Source organism: Ictalurus punctatus, chromosome 19, assembly GCF_001660625.3.
Source record: "Ictalurus punctatus breed USDA103 chromosome 19, Coco_2.0, whole genome shotgun sequence".
NCBI lineage: Eukaryota > Metazoa > Chordata > Actinopteri > Siluriformes > Ictaluridae > Ictalurus > Ictalurus punctatus.
The window spans coordinates 15428070-15454448 of record NC_030434.2 but is presented as its reverse complement, the minus strand read 5'-3'; the positions used below and the strand labels follow the sequence as shown (position 1 = coordinate 15454448).

Sequence of the window (26379 nt, the reverse complement as noted above, 5' to 3'; positions counted from 1 at the left end):
TTTCCTCCCCCAGTCTAAAGACATACATTATAGGGAGATTGTCATCTCCAAATTGTGTTTAGTGAGTAACAGTGTGTGCAACTGTGCCCTGTAACCAGGGTGTCCCCTGCCTTGTGCCCCAAGTTCCTTGGCTTGCCAATGACCCTGTGTAAAATAAGTGGTATTTACGGACCTGGTCTTAATTACTTTTTCCCCCTAGTAATTAATTAAAGTGTTGTTGACAAGGAATACATCCATTTTTTTTTATTTTTTTTTATTTTTACATCACATAATGACCATCAGTTAACAATCAAGAGATTGTATTGAGATGGTCAATTCTGCTGAAATGTTTTTCTGTATGCTCTTCAAGTTAATGGAGGTCTTTAAAGGAGTCTCACAACACAACCTAATAGCTGATCTAATGTATTCTTAAGATAAACGTCGTCCTTTAATCGCACTGCGCGAGACTATAAGCGCCGAATGTGTACAGTGTGTGTAAAACCCCGCCCCCTCACCGCCTCAGCGTCCAATCAGAGCGTCGCGGAATTCTGAAGTTGGCAACCCCGGCGGCGTCGCGGTCAATGTGACGGTGCGCGAGCGGAGGAGACAGACAACAGAGACACACACAGACACAAACACAGACACAAACACGAGCCATGCAGCAGTCGGACGACATGGAGGTACTTGTCTATTTTACACCTTATAAACACATTGAGCAGGAGTGTATCAGGAATCAGGACGCGGAGCGCGCGCGCGCGCGCGCGTGCGTGTGTGTGTGTGTGTGCGCGTGTCGGTGGTTGTTGCTGGGGCAGCTTTAAATGCCCTTGCTCCAGAACGGATGTAACCCGACTTCTTATTTTGGCGACACGGCGTGTGAGCTCTATAAATATCTCACATTTTGCAGTTCGGATGACCGACGGTGGGACTGCGGGACTTCAGCAGTGTCATGTGGTGCGACCCATTCAGCCTGTGCCTCTCCAGCCCCACTGCGTAAAATCAATATATCTCTTTATTATAATCCTCGGTGTAATGCACCTCTATATACTTGGATTGGTGTATTTATACTTGGGTGAAGAATGTATTGATTTATTTTAATTTACCATCTTATTCATTTATCGTCACTATCTGCTTTATGATGGTCAGAGTCACAATGTTTACCTGTTTATCTAAAGCCCCTCTCCGCTATATTATAAGGTCACGCATGAAGATCCAAAAACATGCTCTAATACAGTGGTTTTCCTGGAGAACTACCTTCCTGCAGGTTTCATCTCCATCCAAAATATAACACACCTGTTTTAGTTGATTAAAAACCTCTTAAGGCACTGATTAGACGGTCAGGGGGGCATCATTACTGTTGGAGCTAAAGTCTTCAGAAAGGTAGATCTCCAGGAATAGGGTTGCTGATCAATACTTTTAAAGCACATCATTCTGTACCCTCATCTGACATGGTGGAGGAATTTTTCATAGGGTTGTTTATACAGTTGCATCATAGCAAGCTCTTCTTCTCCTCCTCTAGTTTTATTAGGTTTATGATTCATTCATTCATCTTCAGTATCGTGGTCAAGTTTGCAGTGGATCCCCAGCCTATCACGGCATGTTTTATGGGAGGCAGGAGGAAACTGGAGAACCCATAGCAAACTCCGGTGAACATGAGAACATGTGTATCTCCACACCTGAGCTCAGGGTTGAACCGGAGACTCTGGAGCTGTGAGGATGCAATGCTTCCCACTGTGCATTTATTTATTTACTATTTACATAAAAATGAAATTGATATTTTTTAAAAAATGTCTGAATTTATTTGCCTGTTAGATACATGCATAAAATGACTGATTAGAAATCAGAATCATAATAATAACCCCAGATGGCATTGTAGTGGAGCGGGTAGTGTTGCTGACTCATAGCACTAGGGTCGCCAGTTCAATCCTAAGCTTGGTTAACTGTCTGTCTGAAGTGTCATGTTTTCCATGTGTCTGTGTTGGTTTCCTCAATGTTCTCCGGCTTCTCATCTCCCAAAAACACGCCGGTTTGTCAAATGGCGTCTTTAAATTTCAAATGGCATATCTAGATGTGAGTCTGTGTGTTCACTTCCAGATCCCCTGTAATGCAGACCAGAATAAAGTAGTAGCAGTTTTCCCTCCACCATGTCAGATGAGGATCCTGGATGAGTGCTATTAACGTTTTCTCGAGTCTTTTTGATCCTTCAGGCTAGATTTTCTAACACAATGCAGAGGAGATTTAGATGTAAGCATGCAACACATGCATGGCTCCCTCCCACCAACCCTCCTGACTAAATTATACTTGCTGCTAAAATATAGACCAATCTCCAGGCTCCTAGAAATAGGATTGCATCTCATTCAGAGGTCAAATAAGATGGAATATGGCAGATGTAATAGGATCTTTGAGCCCTTGGATCCAGGCCAGTGCTATTGTCAATGTGTATATTTGTGCTGTTGATGTTTGGTATTTATGGAATACGAAGTAGGGGGTTGGTAGAGCTGTTCTTAATGTAGAGCCTGATGCCTCTGTTCTGGCATTACTCTCAGCTGCTCTTTTGAGAGAAGATTGAGTGCTGTGATTTAAGATTAGATTCTGCTACAGACTGTAATTGTCGTTTCATGTGCTAATAGCATTTTGCACATGGCTCATCTCACATTCTCGTAGTAGTACTGACCTGTCCATAGCCCTTCGGATTAGATTTATGGATTGGACACTCTTGATAAGAGAGCGCTTGGTGGTGACACACAGGGAGCATCCTTCTGGAAATGTGTCTGTGAGAGGAAAACCGTGCTCTCCCTCGTGCCTCTCAGTCAGAGCTCTCGTCTCTGGCTCTCAGTCCCATCTGCTCCTGAAGACCAAAATAAGCACCACTCACTATAAAAGTGTGTGTGTGTGTGTTGTATAGGTCTGTATTACACCTACTTCAGTGCTTGTTTGCTCAGTTATATTATAGAGCTGCAAATATACACATATTTTCTACCTAATTGGGATGCGCCTGTTCTCAGGAATAAGTCGTGGGCGGTTGAGTGTGTAACACAGCATGCTGGAAACAGCGTAGAGGGACGAGATGTCTATTCAGACTGCTCATATTGTCAAGATCTCGGGCAAAACATGCTGCTCAGGTATTTATTGTGGTGCAATTTAAAATCAACTTTGCAAACACCCAACCACATTTGTGTGGGAGATGTTCAAGAAGGCAATGCATAGAGTATACTTATGCATACGTAAAATATGAAATATAACGCTTTTCCTATAGCATTCAAAGATACACTCTTCAGTGTAGTATGTGGACAGTGAGTGTCACACCCATATATGCTTGTTGAACTTCCCATTTCAGATTTATTCACCTGTTTGTTGTTACAATAACCTCCACTCTTCTGGGAAGGCTTTCCACTAGATTTTGCAGCGTGGCTGTAGGCATTTGTGTTTATTCCTCCACAAGAGCATGAAAAATCTGAAAATCACTCACTGGGTGGCCCCACATGGACAGCCTAAAGATTACCATAAGATTACTGAAAATGGTGCTGCATAGAAGCCATAAGGGATGGCTGTGCATGTTCTTCCTTGGATAGTCTTAGGACTGCATCTGCTAAGAACAGCTTGCACTCAAGTCTCCATCACTGAACAGGTAGTAATTTGAGCTTGGTACAACAGACTTTATGTTAAAACTATAATGAATTCAGAAATGCCTCTGATGATCATACTCAAATTCATAAGTTCCTGTTGAAACATTTAGCACTTTTTGACTATATATTATATACTATATGTTATATAATATATACGGTTATAGACGTGATAATATTTATAATCGCAGCATCACCAGATGAGGATGGGTTCCCTTTTGAGTCTGGTTCCTCTCAAGGTTTCTTCATGATGTCGTCTCAGGTAGATTTTCCTTGCCACCGTCTCCTTTGGTGCCCTCAGTAGCAATGCATTTATAAATTTTACACTTATATCTGGAATTTACAACCCAGGTTCCCAAAAGCCTACATCTCTGATGGTTATGGGGGTGCATCTTGCACATCTGGAAAGGCACCATCAATGCTGAAAGGTACAGTTTTTAAGGTACAGATACAGTTTTTAGAGCAACATACGCTTCCATCCAGATTCCATCCCATCTTTACTTCTGAGAGATTCTGCCTCTCTAAGATACTCTTTTGAGGCACAATCATGTTACTGACCTGGTGCCAATTAACCTAATTAGTTGTAAAATGTTCCTTCAGCTGTTTCTTTTTAGTAACACTTACTTTTCCAGCCTTTTGTTGCCTCCGTCCCAACTTTTTTGACACGTGTTGCAATCATCAAATTCAAAATTGCCTTATTTTTTCTTAAAATGGTACATTTCCTCAGTTTCAGCATTTGATGTTGTCTATGAAATGTAACACTACAGCACCTGTCCAGGGTGTCCCCCCACTTTGTGCCCTGAGTCCCCTGGGATAGGCTCTAGATGTTTAAGCTTCTACTGGTACTTGTATTTCTTGAAGCATGTGGTGGATATGTGGTTGCCCTCTGGTCCTGTGGATATGTTCATTCAGGCAGTGTGTGTGTGTGTGTGTGTGTGTGTGTGTGTGTGTGTGTGTGTGTGTGTGGTTTTACGCAAAACTATCACTAACCCAAAATGTAATTCCTGAGACTCATGACAGTATGTATAATATCACTGGATGGAAATTATGGTTAATCCACTCCCAGAAATGTTGACTATTTTTTTCTGTGTATTTCATTCAGCTTCTTTAGAAATACGTCCTGCAAATTCCTCTACGCACTGATCCTCCCATTTGCATAATCACACAGACAGCATAGTGCTGGGAAAAAAGCCTCTGCAGAGTGAGGGGAAATAGTGGCAGAACCTGAAGAGTGTGTTTCGGTGTAAGCTATCCAGGTTGATCAGTGTGTTTCCTTTTCACTGCTCAAGCGTATGTTTCGTTCTTTTCTTTAGGGTTCCATGGAATCCCCCAACCTGGAGTTTGAGTATGGGGACACAGACAGTCTGACTGCAGAACTCTCAGGTGACACACATACATACACACACACACACACACACACACACACACACACACACACACACACACACACACACACACACACACACACACACACACACACACACACAGTTAACACACAGTTTGTGTGTGTTTTAGGCATGTCATAGGAACTTTTAACAAACTTGTGGTTATTGTGATAAAGACTTGACTTTAGATGAACTGTTAATATATTGTGTATTAATTAAAATGCATTTACAAACCATTAAGCCTATTTTACACTGTCCACCTTCCACCTTGTCTTTGTCTTTGAGTAAGAGAGATTTTAAAAAAAATGTTTTCCCCCACACACGGTGGCTGGGGGCTCGAATCCTGCGTCCGCCCTGAGTGCATGGAGTCTGTATGTTTTCCCCATGCCTCGGGGGTTTTCTCTGGGTACCCTGGTTTCCTCCCCCAGTCCAAAGACATGCGTTGTAGGCTGAGTGGCATATCCAAATTGTCTGTAGTGTGTGTTTGTGCCGTGTGATGGGTTGACACCCTGTCCAGGGTGTCTTCTTGGATAGACTCCAGGCTCCCCGTGACCTGTGTAGGATAAGTAGTATGGAAAAAGGATGGATAGATGGATGGATGGATGGATGGATGGATGGATTTTTTTCCCATGTATACTCAGCAAAAAAAGAAACATTCATTTTTCAGGAGACTGTATTTTAAAGATCATTTGTAAAATCCAAATAAGCTTTACAGATCTTTATTGTAAAGGGTTTAAACAATGTTTTTCATGTTTGTTCAGTGAACCATAAACAATTATTGCACATGCTCCTGTGGAACAGTCCTTAAGACACGAACAGTTTACAGGCGATTAAGGTCACAGTTACAATAACTTAGGACACTAAAGAGACCTTTCTACTGACTCTTAAAAATAAATAAATAAATAAATAAATAAATAAGTAAAAACACCAGAGAAACATGTCTAGAGTGCCTGCTCGCCTGTGTGAACATGCCATAGGCCTGCTGCAGGGAGGCTTGAGGACTGCAGATGTGGCCAGAGCAATAAACTGCAATGTCTGTAATGTAAGACGCCTAAGACAGTGCTACAGGGAGACAGGAAGGACAGCTGATCGTCCTTGCAATGGAAAATTACATGTAACCATGTGTCCTCCCAGACGTGATGGAGAACTTGCAAATGCCTTGGTGGAAGAGTGGAGCAACATCTCACAGCAATAACTGACAAATCTGGTGCAGTCCATGAGGATGAGATGCACTGTAGTACTTAAAGCAGCTGGAGGCCACAGATACTGACTGTTACTCTTGACATTGACCCCTCCTTTGTTCAGGGACTCATTATTCTATTTGTTTGTCAAATGTCTGTGAAACTTGTTCATTTTATGTCTCAGTTGTTGAATGTGTTTATGTTCATACAAATATTTACAAACGTTAAGAAATTTGCTGGAAATATAAGCAGGCGAATGTATATATTCTGTATATATTATGCTAGCCAGCAAGCCTGAGTTTGTCAGAGTGGAATGTTTCCTCGTGTCATTAAACTACCATGCACATTTGTTGAGAAATGGTATAGTTTGTTACTTGAATCTTTGCTTGTTCTATTATTTTGTATGTAGATCAGTTTCTATCCAAAGTGATTGTTGGTGACATGGGATACACACATTTGCACACTTGTTCATGCCTGGGCTCAATTTACAGCAGCCAGTTCATCAACCGGCATGATTTTGGGAGCTGGAAGGAAACCAGAGAACCCAGAGTAAATTCAGGTGGTTTTCTCAGGTGGAACTCAGACCATATCCTACAGGTAGTCTTGGGTTCGGTACCATGGTCCGCTTCCTGGTCCACATAACAGCTTTCACATTACCAATATTTCATGCTCTATTTTGGACTAAATTGCCAGTGTGAAAGCCCCCTCAGACACGGACAGTAACCTGAGCTCAGGATTGAGTAGGGACCCTGGAGCTGTGAGACATCAAGGTTACCTGTCATGCCACCATGCCTCCTAATACTACATGATCATAAGAAACACATACGAATATTATGCAAATGAAGTCCAGCTGAAAAGGTTCATGACCATGCCATGTACTGGGCCATTAAAAAAAATGCTACACAGGGTTTACATTCAGCACATTTATTTGTAGAACTTGTTTTACCTGCTATACCACTTCTTCTTTCTTTCTTCTTCTCTTTCAGAGCTGTACAGTTACACAGAGGAGCCTGAGTTCAGTCTGAACCGGGACTGCTTTGAGGAGGACTTTAGGAGTCACGGTAATGTCAAGACTATCATGTCTCGTCCGGTTACAGAGCGGTGTGAACAGTACACATCTCCTTGTTTACTTCAGCTGTAGCCAGCTACAATCATGCCCCCACCAATAACCTCATAGGCCTACTCAGAACTGTTGTGTGTTCATGATTGTGTTTTTGTGCATGTACTGTCACTGTGGCTGGTTTCTGTGGTGGAATTCTAGCTCTTTACCAAGAGAGACTGCTGTATGAGAAGGTTATTCACACATGTAAAGTGTGTGTGCCGAGAGGGAGACTGAAGGAGCTGATTAATTGAAAGCTCCCAAGTGGCCCGGAAAGAGAGAGAAATGAACTGTCAGTATGGTACAGTTCCTGTGTGTGTGTGTGTGTGTGTGTGTGTGTGAAGTACACCCTGCAGGGAAGAACAAAGAGCCAAATGTACAAAGTACAGCTCAATGTGTGTCTTGAAGAATGTGTACGAAGGAGACACTGCTGTGTTTAACCAGTTCAGCAGCCCAGTTAGAAGTCTCTGTTTTCTTTTACACGTTTTTGTACACACAGACTGTAATGTCCTGTAGCCTGCTGACTGTAAAATACTGAGCCTCTGAGATGAATTGGTGGATAGTTCTTAATAAGTCATGACCACATATTAATATTTGGAGGCCACAAAATATCTAAATGGCCACAGATTGTTATATAATTACAGTTATAACTGTGGCCATACAAGACCAATTTTGTAGCCACAAATTGTGTAGGTTGAGCCCAGGACTTAATATGTTGCGGGAGCATCTATCTTAATGCGTGACTTCCAGTTAGTTATTTGTTGGGAACGGATGGAAAAAAGTCAGAGAAGTCACTTAAAGTGACATTGGCTAATGTATCCATGTCACAATACCAATGACCCCGATGGGGGTCCCGGTCATGGTGGAGTCTTGTCTCTGCCCTGTGCGTGTGGAGTTTGCATGTTCTCCCTGTCACAGTCCAAAGGCGTGCGTTGTAGGCTGATTGGCATCTCTGAATTGTATGTAGTGTGTGAATGGGTCTGTAAATGTTTGTGCGATTGTGCCCTGCGATGGCTTGGCATCCCGTCCAGGCTGTCCCCCATAGGATAGGCTCCAGGCTCCCTGCAACCCTGTGTAGGATCAGCGGCATGGAAAAATGGATGGATGGGATAGTTAAGTATTTCATAGATGCAAAATACAACTCAAGAAGTTTAACTTGTGGCCACACCTTATTAAAAATTAACCGCCATTCACACCAGCAAGTCTGTAATAGCTAACATATTATTCTCTCAGAGAAGATTGTCTTGGAACTAGATGTTCAATTTCTCTGTGATTTGAAAAGAACAGAAAACTGGTGTATTTTACATTATTGTGTGAGCCTGAAGGCACTTGGGAAATTCAGTAAATGTTTCAAAATGTTTCTAGGCTAAAATGTGGATCCAAAACAACCCTTGCACTGATGATCGCGACATTACAATACAGTCTTACTAAAACTATTCTTATACAGTTGTATCCAGCTTTAAACACTAGAGCACTAAAGTAAAAAAATACAAATTTATAAAACACACACCTACGTTGTCAATACTTGCACACTTTACATCTCAGTGATGTCGTGTGCATCATGTTTGCGATTAGAGAAGAATTATTTTTAGTATCCACTTTTTTTTTTTTTAAACCATTGTTGGGCATACAGTGTTCTTTAAACCTGTGAGTGTTGTAAGACAGAAGCCCTTCTTTGTGATGGTTTATTAAATATCCATTCTCTCACCCTGTGATGAGTAGATTCAGCTCAAGTTCCCCTCACACAACTTTTTTTTCAAGGGTTTTGTTTAGCTGGTAATATCCAACTTAGTAAAAATCATGAGCTGAATAAATATACCCACTGGTCTAAATGTATAATGTGAAATATTAATAACATGCATTAAAGGTGATAAAAACAATGCTGCGCTGATAGCAAGCAAGCTACATGTTGTTGAGATGTAATTTGTGCATGTTGTGCTGACGATAGCTGTGTGTGTGTGTGTGAAATATGCTGATTTATAGCTTAATCTACAAATATCTTTAACTAAAAAATCATGAGGTTGTTCTACAAAAATGCAAGTTTTGCATGAACTTTTCTCAAAAACTGCATTTACACTTTCCACATCATTACATTCTGAGTAAAGAAAATGTACCCATTTATTCCACAGTGCAGGGAAATGTGTCTAAATTATTGTCAGAGGAAATCACACATCCTACAGACCTACCAACGCAAAAAATTCAATTTATGATGAAATGCACCGGAGTTTTACTAAGAGGAGTAATACTCATCTGTGGTACTGATCGTGTTTATACTGATTTAAGCATGAACATGAGTGCACAGTGTTGGTGCTTACGGTTGTTTGCCCATGGGCTTATCTCTTCACTGTATGTACAAGCTCAGATCACCTTGTTAGACCTCCGTGTTCTTTCTCTCTCTCTCTCTCTCTCTCTCTCTCTCTCTCTCTCTCTCTCTCTCTCTCTCACGCTTTCTGTCTCACTCACCCTATCTCTCTCTCTTTCACTCTTTCTCACTCTTTCTCTCTCTCTCTCTCTCTCTCTCTCACGCTTTCTGTCTCACTCACCCTATCTCTCTCTCTTTCACTCTTTCTCTCTCTCTCTCTCTCTCTCTCTCTCTCTCTCTCTCTCTCTCTGCTCTTGTCACCTCTCCTGTCATGTCTGCTCTCCTCTATTGTCAAATTGGTTGTCCCTGCAAATTAATTCCCATCAGCCTTATAACTTGCATAATTTCTTCTTGTATGTCCTTTCAAATCTCTAGCCCCTTGAATTTTTTTATATTGAGACACAATTCCAAAGATTCACTTTATAATTATGTAAATATAAAGTGGACGTTTGAGATTTTCAATGTACCTGATGGATCGATCAAACAGGAACGCTAATGCTCACTAATCTTTCTCAGATGTGAAACAAAGAGACTGAGAGAGTCATTGAGCAGTGAGAGTGGAGACTGATTGAATGTGTGTATTTACTCGTGTTTTTCTCTCTCTCTCTCCCTCCCTCTGTGTGTGTGTGTGTGTGTGTGTGTGTGTGTGTGTGTGTGTGTGTGTGTGTGTGTGTGTGTGTGTGTGTGTGTCAGTGAAGGGCAGGAGATGGGTGGAGCTGAGTGTGGATGAACAGAGGGCATATATCATGCGACTGCTGGATGCTCTAGAGGTCACGGACAGAGACAAGAGACTCAAAGTGTCTCGGGCTATACTCTACCTGGCCCAGGGTACACCCCCCCACATACACACTCATTGAGACTGAGTCTTTGCATTGTATTCAGTGTTTCTACAATAGAGAATGTATAGCAGATGTGTGTGTGTGTGTATATATGTTACATTCCCAAATACTCTTTTTTTTGTGTGTGTGTGAATGTGTATGTGAATAAAGGCGTGTTTGATGAGTGTCACACAGAAGCAGATGTTCTGCAGTGGTCACGACACAATGTCTTTCTACTCTATGAAATGGGCATCTTCACTGCACTGCTGGAGCTGCTCAGCATGGAGATTGAGTGAGTGTGCTCTTCACAGATTGTGTGTGTGAGTGTGCGCGCATATCTTAAAGGTGCAGCGTGTAATGTTTAAACCTGTATTTAATCCTGAAACAACTTTTTTTTTTTTTTAAATCAGTTATGCTTGGTGCCATGAAATACATCTGTATGTTTCTTCATTTATCTTTACATTTTTCTGCACCAGAAATCGGCTCCATGTTCAGTTCTGTCCCATTTTCTCGAAAGGCAACATTATGGTTTCAACACAGTTGGGATTGTTTTTTGGTGAATGTTTTGGTTGCAATTCCAATTCGGGTCTAAAAATCCCACTCGGCCAGTTTCTTCTAATCTTCATTCCTTCATCAATCTCTTTCTCCTCCCTGTTCCTGCTTTAATCACTGAGATCAGAACGTAAAGCCATGCTGTCTTAGAGTGCTGGCTAACTAATCTGCATTGGAGAGTAGTAAAGCACTGCATTTACTCAATTACTAGAGTACTTTATATTCTTATATACTTGTAAGAGCAGTTTTAATGTTGGTAACGTTTTATTCCTACTCAAGTAAACATGTAAAGACAAAAATATACTTTTACTTATAGTATATAAAAGTTTATAAAAAAAAAAGTTTATAAAAATATACTTTTTATGTTACATTCAGCTCTGCTCTGTTAATTTATTCCCCCCCCACGGTTTAGAATTGGCTGGACGTTCTGCTTGTTTTGTTCATTAGGATTTCTTTTTGATTCTCCATGGCCCTGTCACATCTTCTTCTTCTTTACTCTTCATGAGGTCACGGTTTACGTCACTCCAATGTGTACCAGTCAAACATTGTCAGTCTTATTACAGTCATGTGAAAAAAAATAAGTACACCCCATGGAAATGGTTGCCTATTTATTTATTTATTTATTTTTAATACATATTTGGACAAGCAAACATTTGATCATCTTTGAAACAGTGCCTATTAATAAAGTTGATATACTTGAATAAAACCATGAGGACAGATGGCTTTTTCAATCCTTTATTCATCAGAAATATCAATAGATGTGATATCCATCTGTGATAAAAGTAAGTACACCTTTATCAGAAATAACTTCTTGTAGGTGTTCTGTATAATTGTCCACCAGTCACTGACATTGGCTTGCTGGAATTTTTGACCACTCCTCATACAATATTCTTTCACTTGCAAGATGTTTAAGGGTTTTCTTGCATGTACTGTTCATTTCAAATCCCTCCACAACATTTCAATGGGATTTAAAATCCGGGCTTTGACTAGGCCATTCCATAACCCTCCATTTCTTCTTTTTGAGCCATTCCTTGGTGGATTTGTTGGTGTGCTTAGGATCATTATCTTGTTGAAAGGTCCACTTTTGGTTCAACTTCAACTTTTGGACAGATGACCTCACATTATCTTCAAGCACTCTTTGATATGATGCAGAATTCATAGTTGAATCGATGAATGTAATCTGTCCAGTCCCTGAGGAAGTGAAGCAACCCCAAACCATAACATTTCCACCACTGTGCTTTACAGATGGTATGAGGTGTTTCTCCTGAAAAGCTGTCTTGGGTCAGTGCCAAACATGTCTGCTGTTACTGTGGCCAAACAACTCTATCTTTGATTCATCTGTCCAGAGCACATTATTCCAAAAGGCCTGATCTTTGCCTATATACTCATTGGTAAACTGTAGTCTTGCTTTATTGGACTTTTTAGACAGCAAAGGCTTTTTCCTGGCACGCCTCCCATGCAGATCAAATTTTTGCAATTTATTTCTGATTGTAGACGCACGTACTTTGCCACCAACAGTTGCAAGACTGACTAGCAGATGCTGTGGTGAAGTTATGGGGGTCTTGGAGACTTCTTTGTGCATCAGACGGTTTGCTCTTGGGCTGAATTTGCTGGGCGGCCAGTCCTGGACTAGTTGGCAGTCGTTTGAAGTCTGCACCATTTGTAAGGATTTTTCTTACAGTGGAATGATGCATTTCAAATAATTTAGAGATCTTTTTAAATCCCTCGCCAGACTAATAGGCATCCACAACCTTTTTTTCTGAAGATCTTACGGTACTCTTTAGATCTTGGCATGATGACACTACACACCTCAATAACAAAGGGAACACTAGATATGAGAGGTTTAAATAAGGTTAAACAGGTTCCACCTGCACTCCCTAAGCAGGTTCTAATCACTGTCACCCAATCTTGAACACCTAATTCTAATTATATGGATTTGAAGGTGTGATAAATGTAGGAGTGCACTTACTTTTTCCATGTGATTGCTCTTTCCTTTTTTTTTGTTAATTTAAAATTACTACAAAATGTCAATTTTGTGTGTCATTTGTCATTACACAGTTTCAAATGTTTTCTCGTCAAAAAAGCCAACAATTACCTGGGGTTGTACTTATTTTTTCAATGACTCCTGGGGTTGTACTTATTTTTTCATGACTCCAGGAACTCCACAAAGAACTTTAAAAAAGTGTTTGTGTCCATGAAGATGCTTAATGCTTAAATTAGACACCGTATCAAATAGAGATGAATGTTAGCGTTACAATTAGCCACAGTCCATTTCTAATCTTGACAGTGAACAGTGAATTCAAATTGAGATAATAAGGTTAAGTTAGTTTTTCCCCCATAGATTAGAGGTGTACATTCTACCTCAGTGATGCATAGATGTATATTAATAATTGAAATAACTTAATTGCCATTTATTTTCATTTAGTCATTTTGATTTCATGTTGTAACGGACATGGAGGCTTAGTGGTTAGCATATCTTGAATTTCCCCTATGGAGGATCAATACATCTGATTGTATCTTATCTTACATTTGCCTCACACCTCGGGTTGTGGGTTTTGCATCCTGCCTCCACCCTGTGTGTGGAGTTTGCATGTTCTCCGCGTGCTTCGGGGGTTTGCTCCAGGTACTCTGGTTTTTTCCTGCAGTCCAAACACATGTGGTGTAGGTTGAATGGCATTTCCAAATTGTCCGTAGTGTGTGAATGTATGTGTGATTGTGCCCTGAGATGAGTTGGCACCTCCTTCAGTGATGTCCATTGTTACAAGTGCTATACAAATAAAATTGAATTAGATTGAAGAGCATGAACACAAGAGTTCTTCCACTCCAACCTTGGCACACCATGTTTTTATGGAGCTTGCTTTGTGCACAGGGGCAGTGTCATGCTGGAACAGGTTTGGGCCCTTTAGTTCCAGTGAAGGGAAATTGTAATGCTACAGCACCTGTCCAGGGTGTCCCCCGCTTTGTGCCTCAAGTCCCCTGGGATAGGCTCTAGGCTCTTGGAGTAGGATAAGCAGTATGGAAAATGGATGGATGTATGGATTTCATGTTTTAAAATGCTTACATTTGATCCTGTCTACTAGACAATGCTCTGCTTGAGGAGATTTACACTATATCCATTCTTACTCATACTCAAGTAGTTACCTGGATAAGTATTTTTACTTTCACTTGAATAATTATTCTTTGAAAGTAATAGTACTTCTTATTTGAGTGTAACAAGCCAAATTTTTTGGAAAGACAGAATAAGAAAGCACACATTTTGTGACATTTATATGTTTAGGATAGGCCCATTGAGAGCTTGCTACGATTGCTACGATTGCTACGATTACTCTGATTAGCACCAGGGCATTGTGTTGAACCAAAGTGACTTGAGCTTAAATGATTTACTTGAGGACACGACGGAAACGCTCAGCGTGAGGCCAGAGACCTTGGAACCTGTGTGCTCTGTGGCTCTGAGGAACCAGTTCTATTTTTACCCCTCACTCCCTGCGAGTCTCCTGAGGAAACAGGCTGGAAACAGCTGTCATGTCCTGGCTGCTGATGGCACTGTATTTGTGCAGCTCTCCCCAGGCCTGCCCTAATGAGACACCTCTCCTGTCCTGCTTCAGTCATTCACTGTTCGCTGATTCCATCTCAGTGCTGTTCAGCAGTGCTTTGAAATGGGTTTGTTACACTCTGTTATGGTGCTGCTGTAGGACTGCTATTTCTGTTCAGTCAAATTGACAGCATGTGTGGCTCTGCTGTGGTATTATAACCTAGGGAAAAGGGGGGGGGGGGGGGAATTATTCTTAGATGCATCAGTGTACAAAATGTCAGACTTGTATATGTGCATGTAACGCTAAGCCTAGTGTTTATCAAGAATGAAGGTTCTCAAATTTATCAAGAAGGATAAAAACCTTGAGATTTGTCAAGGTGAATGAAGAATTGTTTTATTATTGCTTCATGGCATTCTGAATTGAAATCGTATTGAGTGGTAGAGAAAACATTTAAATACTGCAGTACACGTCTTGCAATCTGAACCCACAAAAACTGCTTTTCAATGGATACCAAAAACACCTCTCTCGCTCTTGCTCTCACTCCTTCTCTTGGTTTCTCTCCACTTTGGATAAGTGGCTTCCAGTGCAGTTCGAAAACAAGTTGCCCTTGTGTGCTCTGCATTCAAGCTCCTTAGTGTTGTTTGGCTCCCTTGGCTGTAAGTTGTTACTGTAGTAGAGGAAACACAGCTGTGTGTGAGCTTTTGTGCCGACACATATTAATCATGCTTGCTCGTCTGGTTGATGAGAGGGTAGAAGAGGTTGTAAATGTAAATTGAAGATGGTACATATGGATGTGTAGCCATAGCACAGTAAAGCAAGCGCTTTGTTCTGTATGCTGTGTTCACACTGGCTGTACTTTAAAAGCGTAGCCTGGCATGCTTCATATGCTGATATGAAATGTAAATAAAAATATTCCCATAATCACATATTATAACCATAACAGCTCTGTAACCACTCGGATCTGTTTTTCTCTAGCTTAAATAGCTTTTACTAGTAACAACAACAAAAGATTAAATAGAACTATAGAAATATAGAGTAAATATATATAAACATTGAAATAAACATATAAATTATATATATATATATATATATATATATATATATATATATATATATATATATATATATAATTAAAGATTTTATTTTATAATGAGAATTCAGAAATATCAGTACCCTGGTCGAGTACCTGTGTCTGTTCCCCTATAAATAGATCAGTGGTCTGTTCCCAGTGTGTAACAATACCCGTGAAGTTCTCTGCTTACGAGGTGACACATTTAATGCAGTACTACTAGAAATTCACAAATTGATTTGTTTAACATGTGATTAAAAAAACAAACATATAGCTTATATTACATAAAATGTGTGTAGTGCTGTCGCTTGTCTACATCAAGACAGTGATGTAGATTGTGTCATGGTTATGCCAAAATTGGCGCTGAACTACATTACTCATCAGCCCCAGCACATCACATGACCACTGATCACTGATCACTCACACATGTTTTGTGTTACCCCTAATAAGGGGTATTTAAGTTCTGGTTTCTGTTTACCTCATTGACATGCTTCTGTCGATGTTGTGTGTGTTTGTTGCTTTGCCTGTCATAATCTTGCCCACAGTCTGTATGTTTTGCGGTATTGTGTGTACTCATCATGTTAGTTGTAGAGAATAATTATTATAAGATTGCAGTGCCTTACTGTCGGATTTTTTTTACTGTCCGATTTGTGTCAATTCTTTCAGCATGGTTACCACACAGGACAGGTAGTAATGAAAAAGCAAAGAAATGTGGGATCATGGATTTGTTACTGTACAATGCCGTACAATACACAATGCACATTTTGTTCATTTTTGTTTGTCTATGATCCAATCTGATAATAAAACAAGGACAGCAGCACTTTTAAACACGGGTGTTTTCACACTGAATTATATTGTACCATGCTAATGATTGAAGAAAAAACACTAAGTGTGAACACAGCCTCACTCTATGATTTGATTCTCTTTGTTCACTGAGCCGTGTCAAGTGGAATTAGGTGTGCTGGAACTGGAACCGAGAAGGATGTTAGAAAGCTCCTGAGTGCTTTATATGGCACACTGCTGGTGTGTAGGCACTTGAAGAGAATTCTCTTATATCATGTACTCTCTTATATTATGAACTGCTATTAAGACTACTTAGATATGGGGAATATTGGGTCAAATACCTATGAGGAATGTATTCATTTAATTACCTTTTTGAATAAGCTGATCAACTGCCATCCTTTATTATAGCTGACGCATGTATTTTCTATACCTTGAAAAGACATATTTTTGTAGTATGACTGTGTGCTGTGCTTTGTCTGAATCTGTGTAGCACCGTGCACCGCCCATGCACTGCTGCTTATCTATGTGTATAAATACTCCTGTTCTGCACGAATAAACTGGACGTCTCTGTGAACAGCATGTGTCAGTGTGTGTTCATCTAGACTCTCCAGGCCTGAACACTCTGCGGTCAACCATACTTTCTAGCTCATAGCAGCACAGAACTAAGAGTTAAGAGAAGTGAAAGGCTGAAAGGCTGACTGAGGACTGAAAGACATAGTCTGAAATTCCTTATCTGTAACAGCACTCAGTGCTAACTGTTATTCAGTAAACTTCATTATATCCTATTATCTCACAGTGCTGCTGAATTCTCAAATCTTGGTCAAAAGGGGTTGATAAAGTAACAGCAGGGGGCCACGGTGGCTTAGTGGTTAGCATGTTTGCTTAGCATCTCCAGGGTCCCGCCTCTGCCCTGCATGCGTCGAGTCTGCATGTTCTCCCTGTGATTTGGGGGTTTCCTCTGGGTACTCTGGTTTCCTCCCCAAGTCCAAAGACATACGTTGTAGGCTGATTGGCATTTCCAAATTGTCCATTGTATGTACAATGGGTTGGCACCCCATTCAGGGTGACCCTCACCTTGTGCACCGAGTCCCCGGGGATGGGCTCCGGGCTCCCCCCTGACCCTGTGTAGGAAAACATTAGAGAAGATGGATGGAAATTAACAGCAGCACTGACTGTAGTGCCAACTGTAATGCAAATCACAGTTTTATATTAAAATGCTCATTCTAGTACATTATTGTTTACAGTTGCGATCAAAATTATTCAACCCCCGCTGCAAATCAGGTTTATTGTCAAAATTTACAGACTTTCAACTGTTTGCAACGAATAAATCAAACAAAAGCAATTGAAACGCTTCAAGTGGCCCAAATTCATCTGAAAATGCAACTTATGACAAAATACAACAGCACAAATATGCAAAATAGGTGTTGTCTCAAGCACACCTGATACAACTAATCAAGGGCTTCATTAGTTGCACCAGGTGTGCTTGAACTGCAACACATGAAATACCTGAACTAGCTAGGGGCAGAAAATTTATGAAATACCTGGATGAGGCAGAAAAAGGGAGCTATCAATGGCTGTAAACAGATTTCTGAGAAGGCAGGTTGTAAAAAACCTTTGAGTGACTGCAAAGGACCTGCAGCTCTGTGCATTGGTGATCCTGAAAACCATGACTCATTGAAGTTCAATGATGGAGAAGAAATTAAACAAGCAGATAACGTCTGCTACCTTGGATCCATTGTGGAGAAAAATGGAACGACCCGACAAGAGGTCAACCACAGGATCCAAGCAGGTTGGGCCAGCTGGAGAAGAACTACTGGAGTCATGTGCGACAAGAGAGTGCCGGCTAAAAAGAAAGGAACCATCTACAAGAAAAGTGGTGCGACCAGCCATGCTGTATGGTCTGGAAACAGTGGCTACCACAAAAAGACTTACTGCTACTCTGGAAGTAGCAGAGATGCGAATGCTCAGATTTTTGTTAGGCCACACTAGTCTAGACAAAATCCAAAATGAGCAAATCAGGAAAACGGCCCAAGTCACGCACTTCATGGAGAAAGCAAGAGAAGAGCGAGTGAGATGGTTTGGGCATGTAAATAGAAGAGGAGTAGAGCATGTAACACGAAGAATGCTCGGAATGAAAACCCCAGGAAAACGGAAGCGGGGAAGACCGCTACGGAACTACATGGCCCAAATAAGCATCGACTTAAAAAAGACCAGGGTGTCACTGGAAGACACCCACGACAGAGACATATGGAGAAAATTGATTCGCTGTGGCAACCCCTGAACTAGGGAGAAGCCGAAATGAAAAGAGAGAGAGAAGTCATTATAAGTTGCATTTTCAGTTGAATTTGGGGAAAGCACTTGAAGTATTCATTGTGTTGAACTATTTCAATTGCTTTTATTTGATGTGTTCATTGCAAACAGCTGAAAATCTGTAAATTTTTACAATAAACCTGATTCGCAATGGGGGTTGAATCATTTTGATTGCAACTATATATAGTTAAACTCATTCACAGGGACTTGTATGGCAGACACTCAACATAATCTAAGGTTAATAATGACTCTTAAAAGATGTGTTATTTAATAAAGAACAACATGTAGTCATATGATCAAGACATTTCTTTAAGAACTCTGGAAGGGGCCTTGGGTATAAGCATTTTCATTCACAGGAATGTCTTCAAAACAACAGACTTTGTGCTTTCCTTCGTTTCCTCTGTAGTATGACAAGCTGCATATTTTTGCCCTGCACTATGTGGTGGAGGCATTATATTTTAGGATTTTCCGTCTGTCCGTGCATCCGTTCCAAGAAGAGAGACAGATGAACTGATTAGATTTTGAAATCGATCCAAACAAGGTCAAGGTCACAGCAAGGTCAAATGTCTGAAATAGTTTTTATTCAATAGCTTCTGTCCTGTTTGAGGTATACTTTAAGTGGATTTGAGGAATCCAAATTAGAGGTGGGTGAAGCTCAGGTGGTAGAGCGGGTTGTCCACTAACACGGTTCGATTCCCGCCGAAGTATCCTTGGGCAAAACACTGATCCCTCTCGATGGCAAGCTAGTGCCTTGCATGACAGCTCTGCAGCCATTGGTGTGAGTGTGTGGGTGAATGAGAAACAGTGTAAAGCGCTTTTTAGAACTGCTAAGGTTAAAAAAGCACTATATAAGTGCAGACAATAACAAATGGACTAGACTTGTTGGTTCTTCTAGTATACCGGCTCTGGAAAAACAGCCTCATAGAGATAGGTCGACGTGAACAGGGGTGTTTTTTTTCTATGCCATGTCACGCAGTTCTCAGTATTCAGTGCGGATATCCAAAAATACACCAGTGGTTTCACTGTGTCCAAAAATACACCAGTGGCTTCTCGTGACCTTTTTGCAACCCCCAGGTTAAGAACCGCTGTTTTAGACAAAAGAGAGCTTTGTGAAAGAGTGACAGTTTACAGCTGTTTATTACCCAAGTGATCACTTGTTTTACCGATGTTCCCCAAAAATGAAGTGGAATTATACTCTGATGAAAAAGCATGATGTATCATTCTTCAATTAATTAAATGGAATCACTGGTAATTTGCTGTGGTGTAAGAGAAATAAACACTGTGATGTGCTGAAAATGAACACCTTCACCTTGTTGTAATCAAGTTCTGCATCACACCACCCCATGTTTTTTTAATGCCTAAGTCTTTATAATCTTATGCATAGTTTTTTACATTTAGTTTTTATGTAAAAATTTTGCTCTATGTATAAATAATGTATATGTATTGTTTTCATTTTCTTCTCTATGAAGTGTCCTTGTGTGAAAGAAAGACGCTGTACAAATATAAGATTGCTGACATTTTCTCTGACCCAGGAATTATGTAAGATGTTTAGTGAAATATTTAGAGGCTGGTTGAATCTATATTTGATTTTTGGTGTGTGTGTGTTTCTTTCTCTAACAGTAATAACCAGGCATGTAGCAGTGCTGTCAGGAAACCTGCCATATCCCTGGCAGACAGCACTGAACTCAGGTGAGAAATATTCTAGAAATGATTTCAGTAATGATATAACCTTTATCTCAACCTTTTCCTAAAGACACGTGCGTGCGCACACACACACACACACACACACACACACACACACACACACACACACACACACACACACACACAAAATATCACCATCTCATCCACCTCTCCCTACTCTATTAGACTGAGCCCTGTGGGTGCAGAAGAAGGACTGCTCAGATTATTGCTTTCTAAATCCAGCCTCACCTGTCAGTCCATCTCGGAGTGCTGTCCTCTTCCCGCACTTCTCATCCCAATGCCATCACTCCTCTAGTTGATTAGACGCTTGGTGGGAAATCCCTCAAGGCAAAAGGGCTAGAATTAGAGACCTGCTGCTTTTTGCCATTTTAATTAGGCAGCTAAAGACACAGGGTGAATTCTGATGAGACCTTAATAGAAGGACATGTATCATACACATACACTGATGCACATCTCTCTCTCTCACACACACACACACATTAAAAATGTGTGTTGGGCAGGGTTCTGCTGAGCATCATGTATCTGATGGTGGAGACGATCCGGGTGGAAACAGGAGACGACAAGCCGGAGTGGCGGAAGGCTCAAGAATCCTTCAGAACCGAGCTGGGTGAGTGAGTGTGTGTGTGAGTGTATAAAATTGACCTTGTAATCTGTGATTAACCTGCCTTCCCCATCATAGGTTCACCACTCTACAATGGGGAGCCCTTTGCCCTTCTCCTCTTCACCATGGTAACCAAGTTCTGCAGCATGAGTGCCCCCCACTTCCCAATGAAGAAAGTGCTACTGCTGCTGTGGAAGACTGTACTGGTCAGATTTGTGTATATATATATATTTTTTTTGTCAACTCGCCTTCATTTAAATCTTTCAGCGGTTTACTGGTGCTTTAATTCAGCTCAAGCACCGCGCGGAAAAAAAATTGACTACGCCAAAACTCCCACTTCACTGCTGCAGCGTCCGGTGTAAAATTGTAGCAGTGCAGAGCTGACTGAGAATACAAACTGCAGTTTTGTCGTCATTCCACACAAGAGACATCATCTTTACACACAGCACGAAATCAATGCATTTTCCCGCCCTCTTTTGATTGACAGGATACAATCGGCCCTATCATTGGATGTTTTTAAACTATCGGCCGATGGTGCATAGCGTGAAAAATAGCCTTTATCGGCTGATACACCGGTGCATCTCTAATCATAATCTTAGTTTCGAAGTAAAAAGCTAAAGTTAGTCTATAAAAGAAACTACACCATGGTCACATGACTTGAATGTCACCACCAGTAAGCTTCCAACAACTCTTTCAATCTTTATTTAAAAAAAAAAAAAAACAGTACAATTGAAAAATACCATCAATCTATAAGTTGGAAAGTTTGAGTTGGAATAGTCTGCAAGAGAGCGAGTATAAACACAACGAGGCTGTAGTAGATGAGTTTTTCCTGTTCGGTGTGATGACTTTTAATATTCCCGACAACCTCTGTAGTCCCATTTTAGCCACCGTCTTTTTCAAATCACGTAAAAGCTTAACAAAATCATGAGTGTTGTATTACTGATGTATGTCGTAGAATAAAATGTGAAAATACCTTGAGCTTGTGTTCACCACAGACCTTATTTCAGGCATTAAGCCAAAAAACCCATTCAAAACCTATTGATTCGTGACGACGGACCTGGAAGGGCAAAAAATGCTAACCCATTTCCAGGTGTTAGGACTCATTCCTGTAGCACTCTAATAGACGTTATGACATTTAATATATGCCAGCAGTGCTACTTTCAATCTTTGGTCCAAAATTGTGTGTACATCACAGCATCTTTGTTAGGCGGACATAAAGCCAAAGTGGTATTTTCCTGATTTAAAAATCTTAAAAGTCCTGTCCTATCACGAACAACTCGGCTTTGTGAATGCATGCTATATCCTCATCATGCACTTTTAAAGGAACGAAAAGAAAAAGGAACACATGCACAAATAACACCTGCTTAACAATGCAGTTAAACAATCAGCCTGTCCTGTGGCAGCAGTGCAGTGCATAAAGTAATACAGATACAGGTCAAGAGCTGCAGTTCATCTTTCACATCAAACATCAGAATTGGTAAAAAAAAAAAAAAAAAAGATCTCCGTGATTGTAGCATGTTCAGTGGTGCCAGACGAGCTGATTTGAGTATTTTATAACTGCTGAGGATTTTCACTCACAACAGAATCTAGAGTTTACCCAGAATGGTTAAAAAAACAAAAAATATTGCATGCAGCAGTTCTGTGGATGGAAAACGCAGTCGATGAGCGAGATCAGAGGAGAATGACCGTCTCAGAAGCATCTCAGAAAGCACAACACGCCAAAGCATGAGGCAGATCTGCTACAACAGCAGAAGTCCATAAAAGTGCATGAGCAGGCAAAAAAAAAAATTGTTATTTCCGCCATTTACACAGTTTCTAGCGTAATCTAATCACTTACATTATCTTTATAAAAATATCACTGTGCTGATCCACACACTCTGAGAGGAGACCATTTGATTTGATATCACCACAACATGTCTTACCACACCTCTAGCTGGTTTTAAACAAAACCCCCCTCTTTACCTTTACACTATCCGTTGTTACCCAGATGAGGACAGGTTCCCTTCTGAGTCTGGTTCCTCTCAAGGTTTCTTCCTCTTAACATCTTAGGGAGTTTTTCCTCGCCACCGTCAATACCGGCTTGCTCAATAGGGATAGATTTACACACTTAAAATCTGTATCCAGTGTTTATATATTTCTGTAAAGCTGCTTTATGACAATGTCCATTGTAAAAAGTGCTATACAAATACAATTGAATTTAATTGAATTTTGCAGTTAAGCTGTTCCTGTTTGGTTTACTGAATTCTTAAATTCTGGATAAAAATACCACATGCACACCAATGCTATGACCGTCTGCCTTTATTTGTGCTTACTTAACTTTTGTATGACTAAAAATAATCTTGACTTGATGACAGCTACTGTATGACAGATACGTTGACAGATTTTTCCAGTGAAGTGTGTGTGTGTGTGTGTGTGTGTGTGTGTGTGTGTGCGTGTGTATTATAGTTCACTCTGGGCGGTTTTGAGGAGCTGCAGGAGATGAAGGTTAAAGGGAGGGAGAAGCTGGGTCTGCCGCCACTCCCTGAGGACAGTATTAAAGTGGTCAGGAGCATGAGAGCAGCCTCACCACCAGCCACTGCCATGGAGCTCATTGAACAGCAGCAGCAGCAGAAAAGAGGACGCAGGAGTCGCAGGGTATAACACACACACACCAGAATATGTAGAAATTTGCATATGTGTACATATGTCAATACATTTTCTTTCCCTGGAACACTGAATACAAAACACATCCTCAGAACCAATATAACACACATGCAACACAAGTGAGGATTCAAAATAAACAAAACTATATATTTGTAGATCTTTCAGGATACAGTAGGAACTGGGAAAGTTTGCAAGGAGGACATGTACCAAACTAAATCTTATTCCATCAAATAGATTTTTTTTAAATCAAACAGAACGTGTTTAAGAAATCATGGCTAATAGAGAGCAATTTGTATAATTCAGAGAAAGACACAATTTAGCCATGCCAAAGCAACTGTTACTGCAGACCAACAACAATCCATTTTATAATGTAAAAGAAAACCATGGAATAAGTATACAGCAACGCAATACTACACTTTAGAGCCCAAATGATAAAAATAAAAAGTTTCCATTTAGCACCTTGAAGGTTTATTCTTCTCGGGGAACCTAGAAAACACCCTGTAGATCACTACAACAGAAAGTTTCCCTTTCCGAGAGGGCTGGCTAAGCACTTCATACTTTCACAGTAAGAGGGCACTAACTAAGTGCTTCAATCAAAACTCTTGAATAACATTAAAAGATGGGACTCCATAAACTTTTTTGTTTTATGCCAGTGAAATAAAATCTTGCTCCAAAAAAGCTCATTATGTAATTTTTTTTAGTTCACTGAATTGAATATACATTGAATTACAGAGAGCAAATCAGATTCTGAACAGAAAAGTGCACAAAGGATATCAGATGCTCTGTATCCGGGGCTGCGACTATATGTTATGATAATAAACAAAATTGGATGAAATCTGAAAATCTTATACACTAGTAGTGAACACTGCACATTGGCATCAATTAGCTTATGTCGACTAATTATTGTACCTTGTGTAGTATGAAGTGTAGCACAGTCATTTTGGTTTGATGCAGTCTTGTAAAAATATCAGAAATTCTCAACTTTAAATGGGATGTGTGGACTGCAAACTACAGAATACTGATATTAACTGTGCGACCCATGCGTGACGAAGACTAACGTTACAAGATAATATAGATTGGATAGGAAAAAATGTATTTAAATAAAACACAAAACAAACACCTCCTAACAACATTTTATATTTACTTCTCTTTTCTTTAGCAGTTACAATGAACCAATCCAGAAAATAGAGATTCTTCAGCTCACACAATTCCTGCATGCCTGGTGTATTGTATATTACACACCAGCCTAAGCTAATGACTGTGCACACACTCACACACCACATCTGCTCCCCCCCCACTGCAGCACTAACTGACTTGTCATTCACACATTGCAGTAGCACTGCAGTACCAGGGCAGCGATGCGAGTGAACTCTAGTAACATACTCACTGACCCGTCTGCCTCGTATACAGCGTACACGAGAGGACCTTATTACTGTTAGATCTCATTTTCTCTAACCTTTCAACCCTGCTGTCTCTCTCTCTGTGTTCTTCCTCAGCCTCTCTCTGTCTGTCTCTCTCTCTGGCGTTCTCTTATTGCTCATCCCCGTTTCTTCCTTGTGTTCCTACAGAGTGCCTTTGTTGATAGCTTGGAAGGAGACAGTCCCTTTGCCAAGAAGCAGGTCTTTACCCAGATCCCCTTTTGTGTGCATTCTCTCTGTCTTGGGCTGTTGCACTCCTCTGTCCTCCCTCATTCACTGCAGTTTGCTCTTTTGAGTATAAAAAAAGCCTTCAGTGGTGGGAGGTCTTAATAAGCATTAAAGCTTAAGGCTGGCTGAACTGTGTAGTAAATGTGCCAGACATTAGCGCTCTTTCTGTCTCCGTCTGTTCTGTCCTTTACTTTCATGTCCCTCCATCTCCACCTTGTTTTAGACCTAAAGATCATATATATATATATACACACCCACTAGCAGACTAGGTACCAGAATGGCTTTCTTCATAGGCAGCAGCCGGTCATATCAGATTCATAGCCACAGCACTACAACCACCTGACCACCACACACATGCCCATGCATCACACCAGAGGAAAAAAAAAGGCACACACACACACCTTTTCCACTAATGCAACCCATGCCTGATGCTTGCTCTGGACTTTGCCATTCATCCATTTAAACAGCACTACAGATAAGGAACTTGTTTATTTGTTTGTGCCTTTGTTGAATGAAACATGCACTACTGGAATGCACAAAAATTAGTGTGGAATTTTTACTGAAGTGTTCTGGGCCACAACAAGGGTTCATATTCCTCTCGGAAGCTCAGTGGATCGGTAAGTTTATGAGATGGGCTCTAACCTGAGGAGTTTCAAGAGATAATGAATGTTGTGTGTGAGAAAGATGATTTCAGAATTGTGGCGTGAGAGAAAACGTGATGTGGAAAGGAAAGTGACTCCGTTAACAGGGAGAGTGGCTGTAAATGTCACCCTGATGTTAGTCTCTCTCAATGTTGCCATACCAGAACTTCATGTACACTTCCAGTCAAAGTTTTCTGAGGACCCCATATTAACATATTGGTTGAACTTTAATCAAAGGACTTATTTTTAAATTTGTGAAGCAAACTATCCAAGACAGAAATAGGTGAAATTTCATTCATTCATTTTCCGTCCACTTTTCCTGTTGAAGATCATGGTGGCAGCAGGCCGAGAAGGTCAGCCCAGACTTCTCTATCCCCAGCTACAGATTCCTTCTACTCCTTCTAAGCTTGCCAATTCCATAAATATAAAGTCTTTAGTGAAATGGTTAATTTT

General features: G+C 40.6%; 1 protein-coding gene across 2 annotated transcripts in view; it reads left to right on the top strand.

Moving 5' to 3' along the window:
* Positions 1–504: 504 nt before the first annotated feature.
* The window catches only part of strip2 (striatin interacting protein 2), a 38291-nt gene continuing 12416 nt past the window's right edge, over positions 505–26379 (top strand). Inside the window, exons 1-10 of one of the 2 annotated variants that reach the window (XM_017494781.3) lie at positions 505–659; positions 4913–4982; positions 7152–7226; positions 10320–10454; positions 10616–10736; positions 20312–20380; positions 20896–21002; positions 21075–21202; positions 23442–23630; positions 25208–25258. In XM_017494781.3, the coding sequence (XP_017350270.1) occupies positions 636–659; positions 4913–4982; positions 7152–7226; positions 10320–10454; positions 10616–10736; positions 20312–20380; positions 20896–21002; positions 21075–21202; positions 23442–23630; positions 25208–25258 (969 nt within the window). In that variant the 5' untranslated portion in view covers positions 505–635. The remainder of the gene's footprint in view (positions 660–4912; positions 4983–7151; positions 7227–10319; positions 10455–10615; positions 10737–20311; positions 20381–20895; positions 21003–21074; positions 21203–23441; positions 23631–25207; positions 25259–26379) is intronic. The other variant, XM_017494782.3, reaches the window with a different exon arrangement.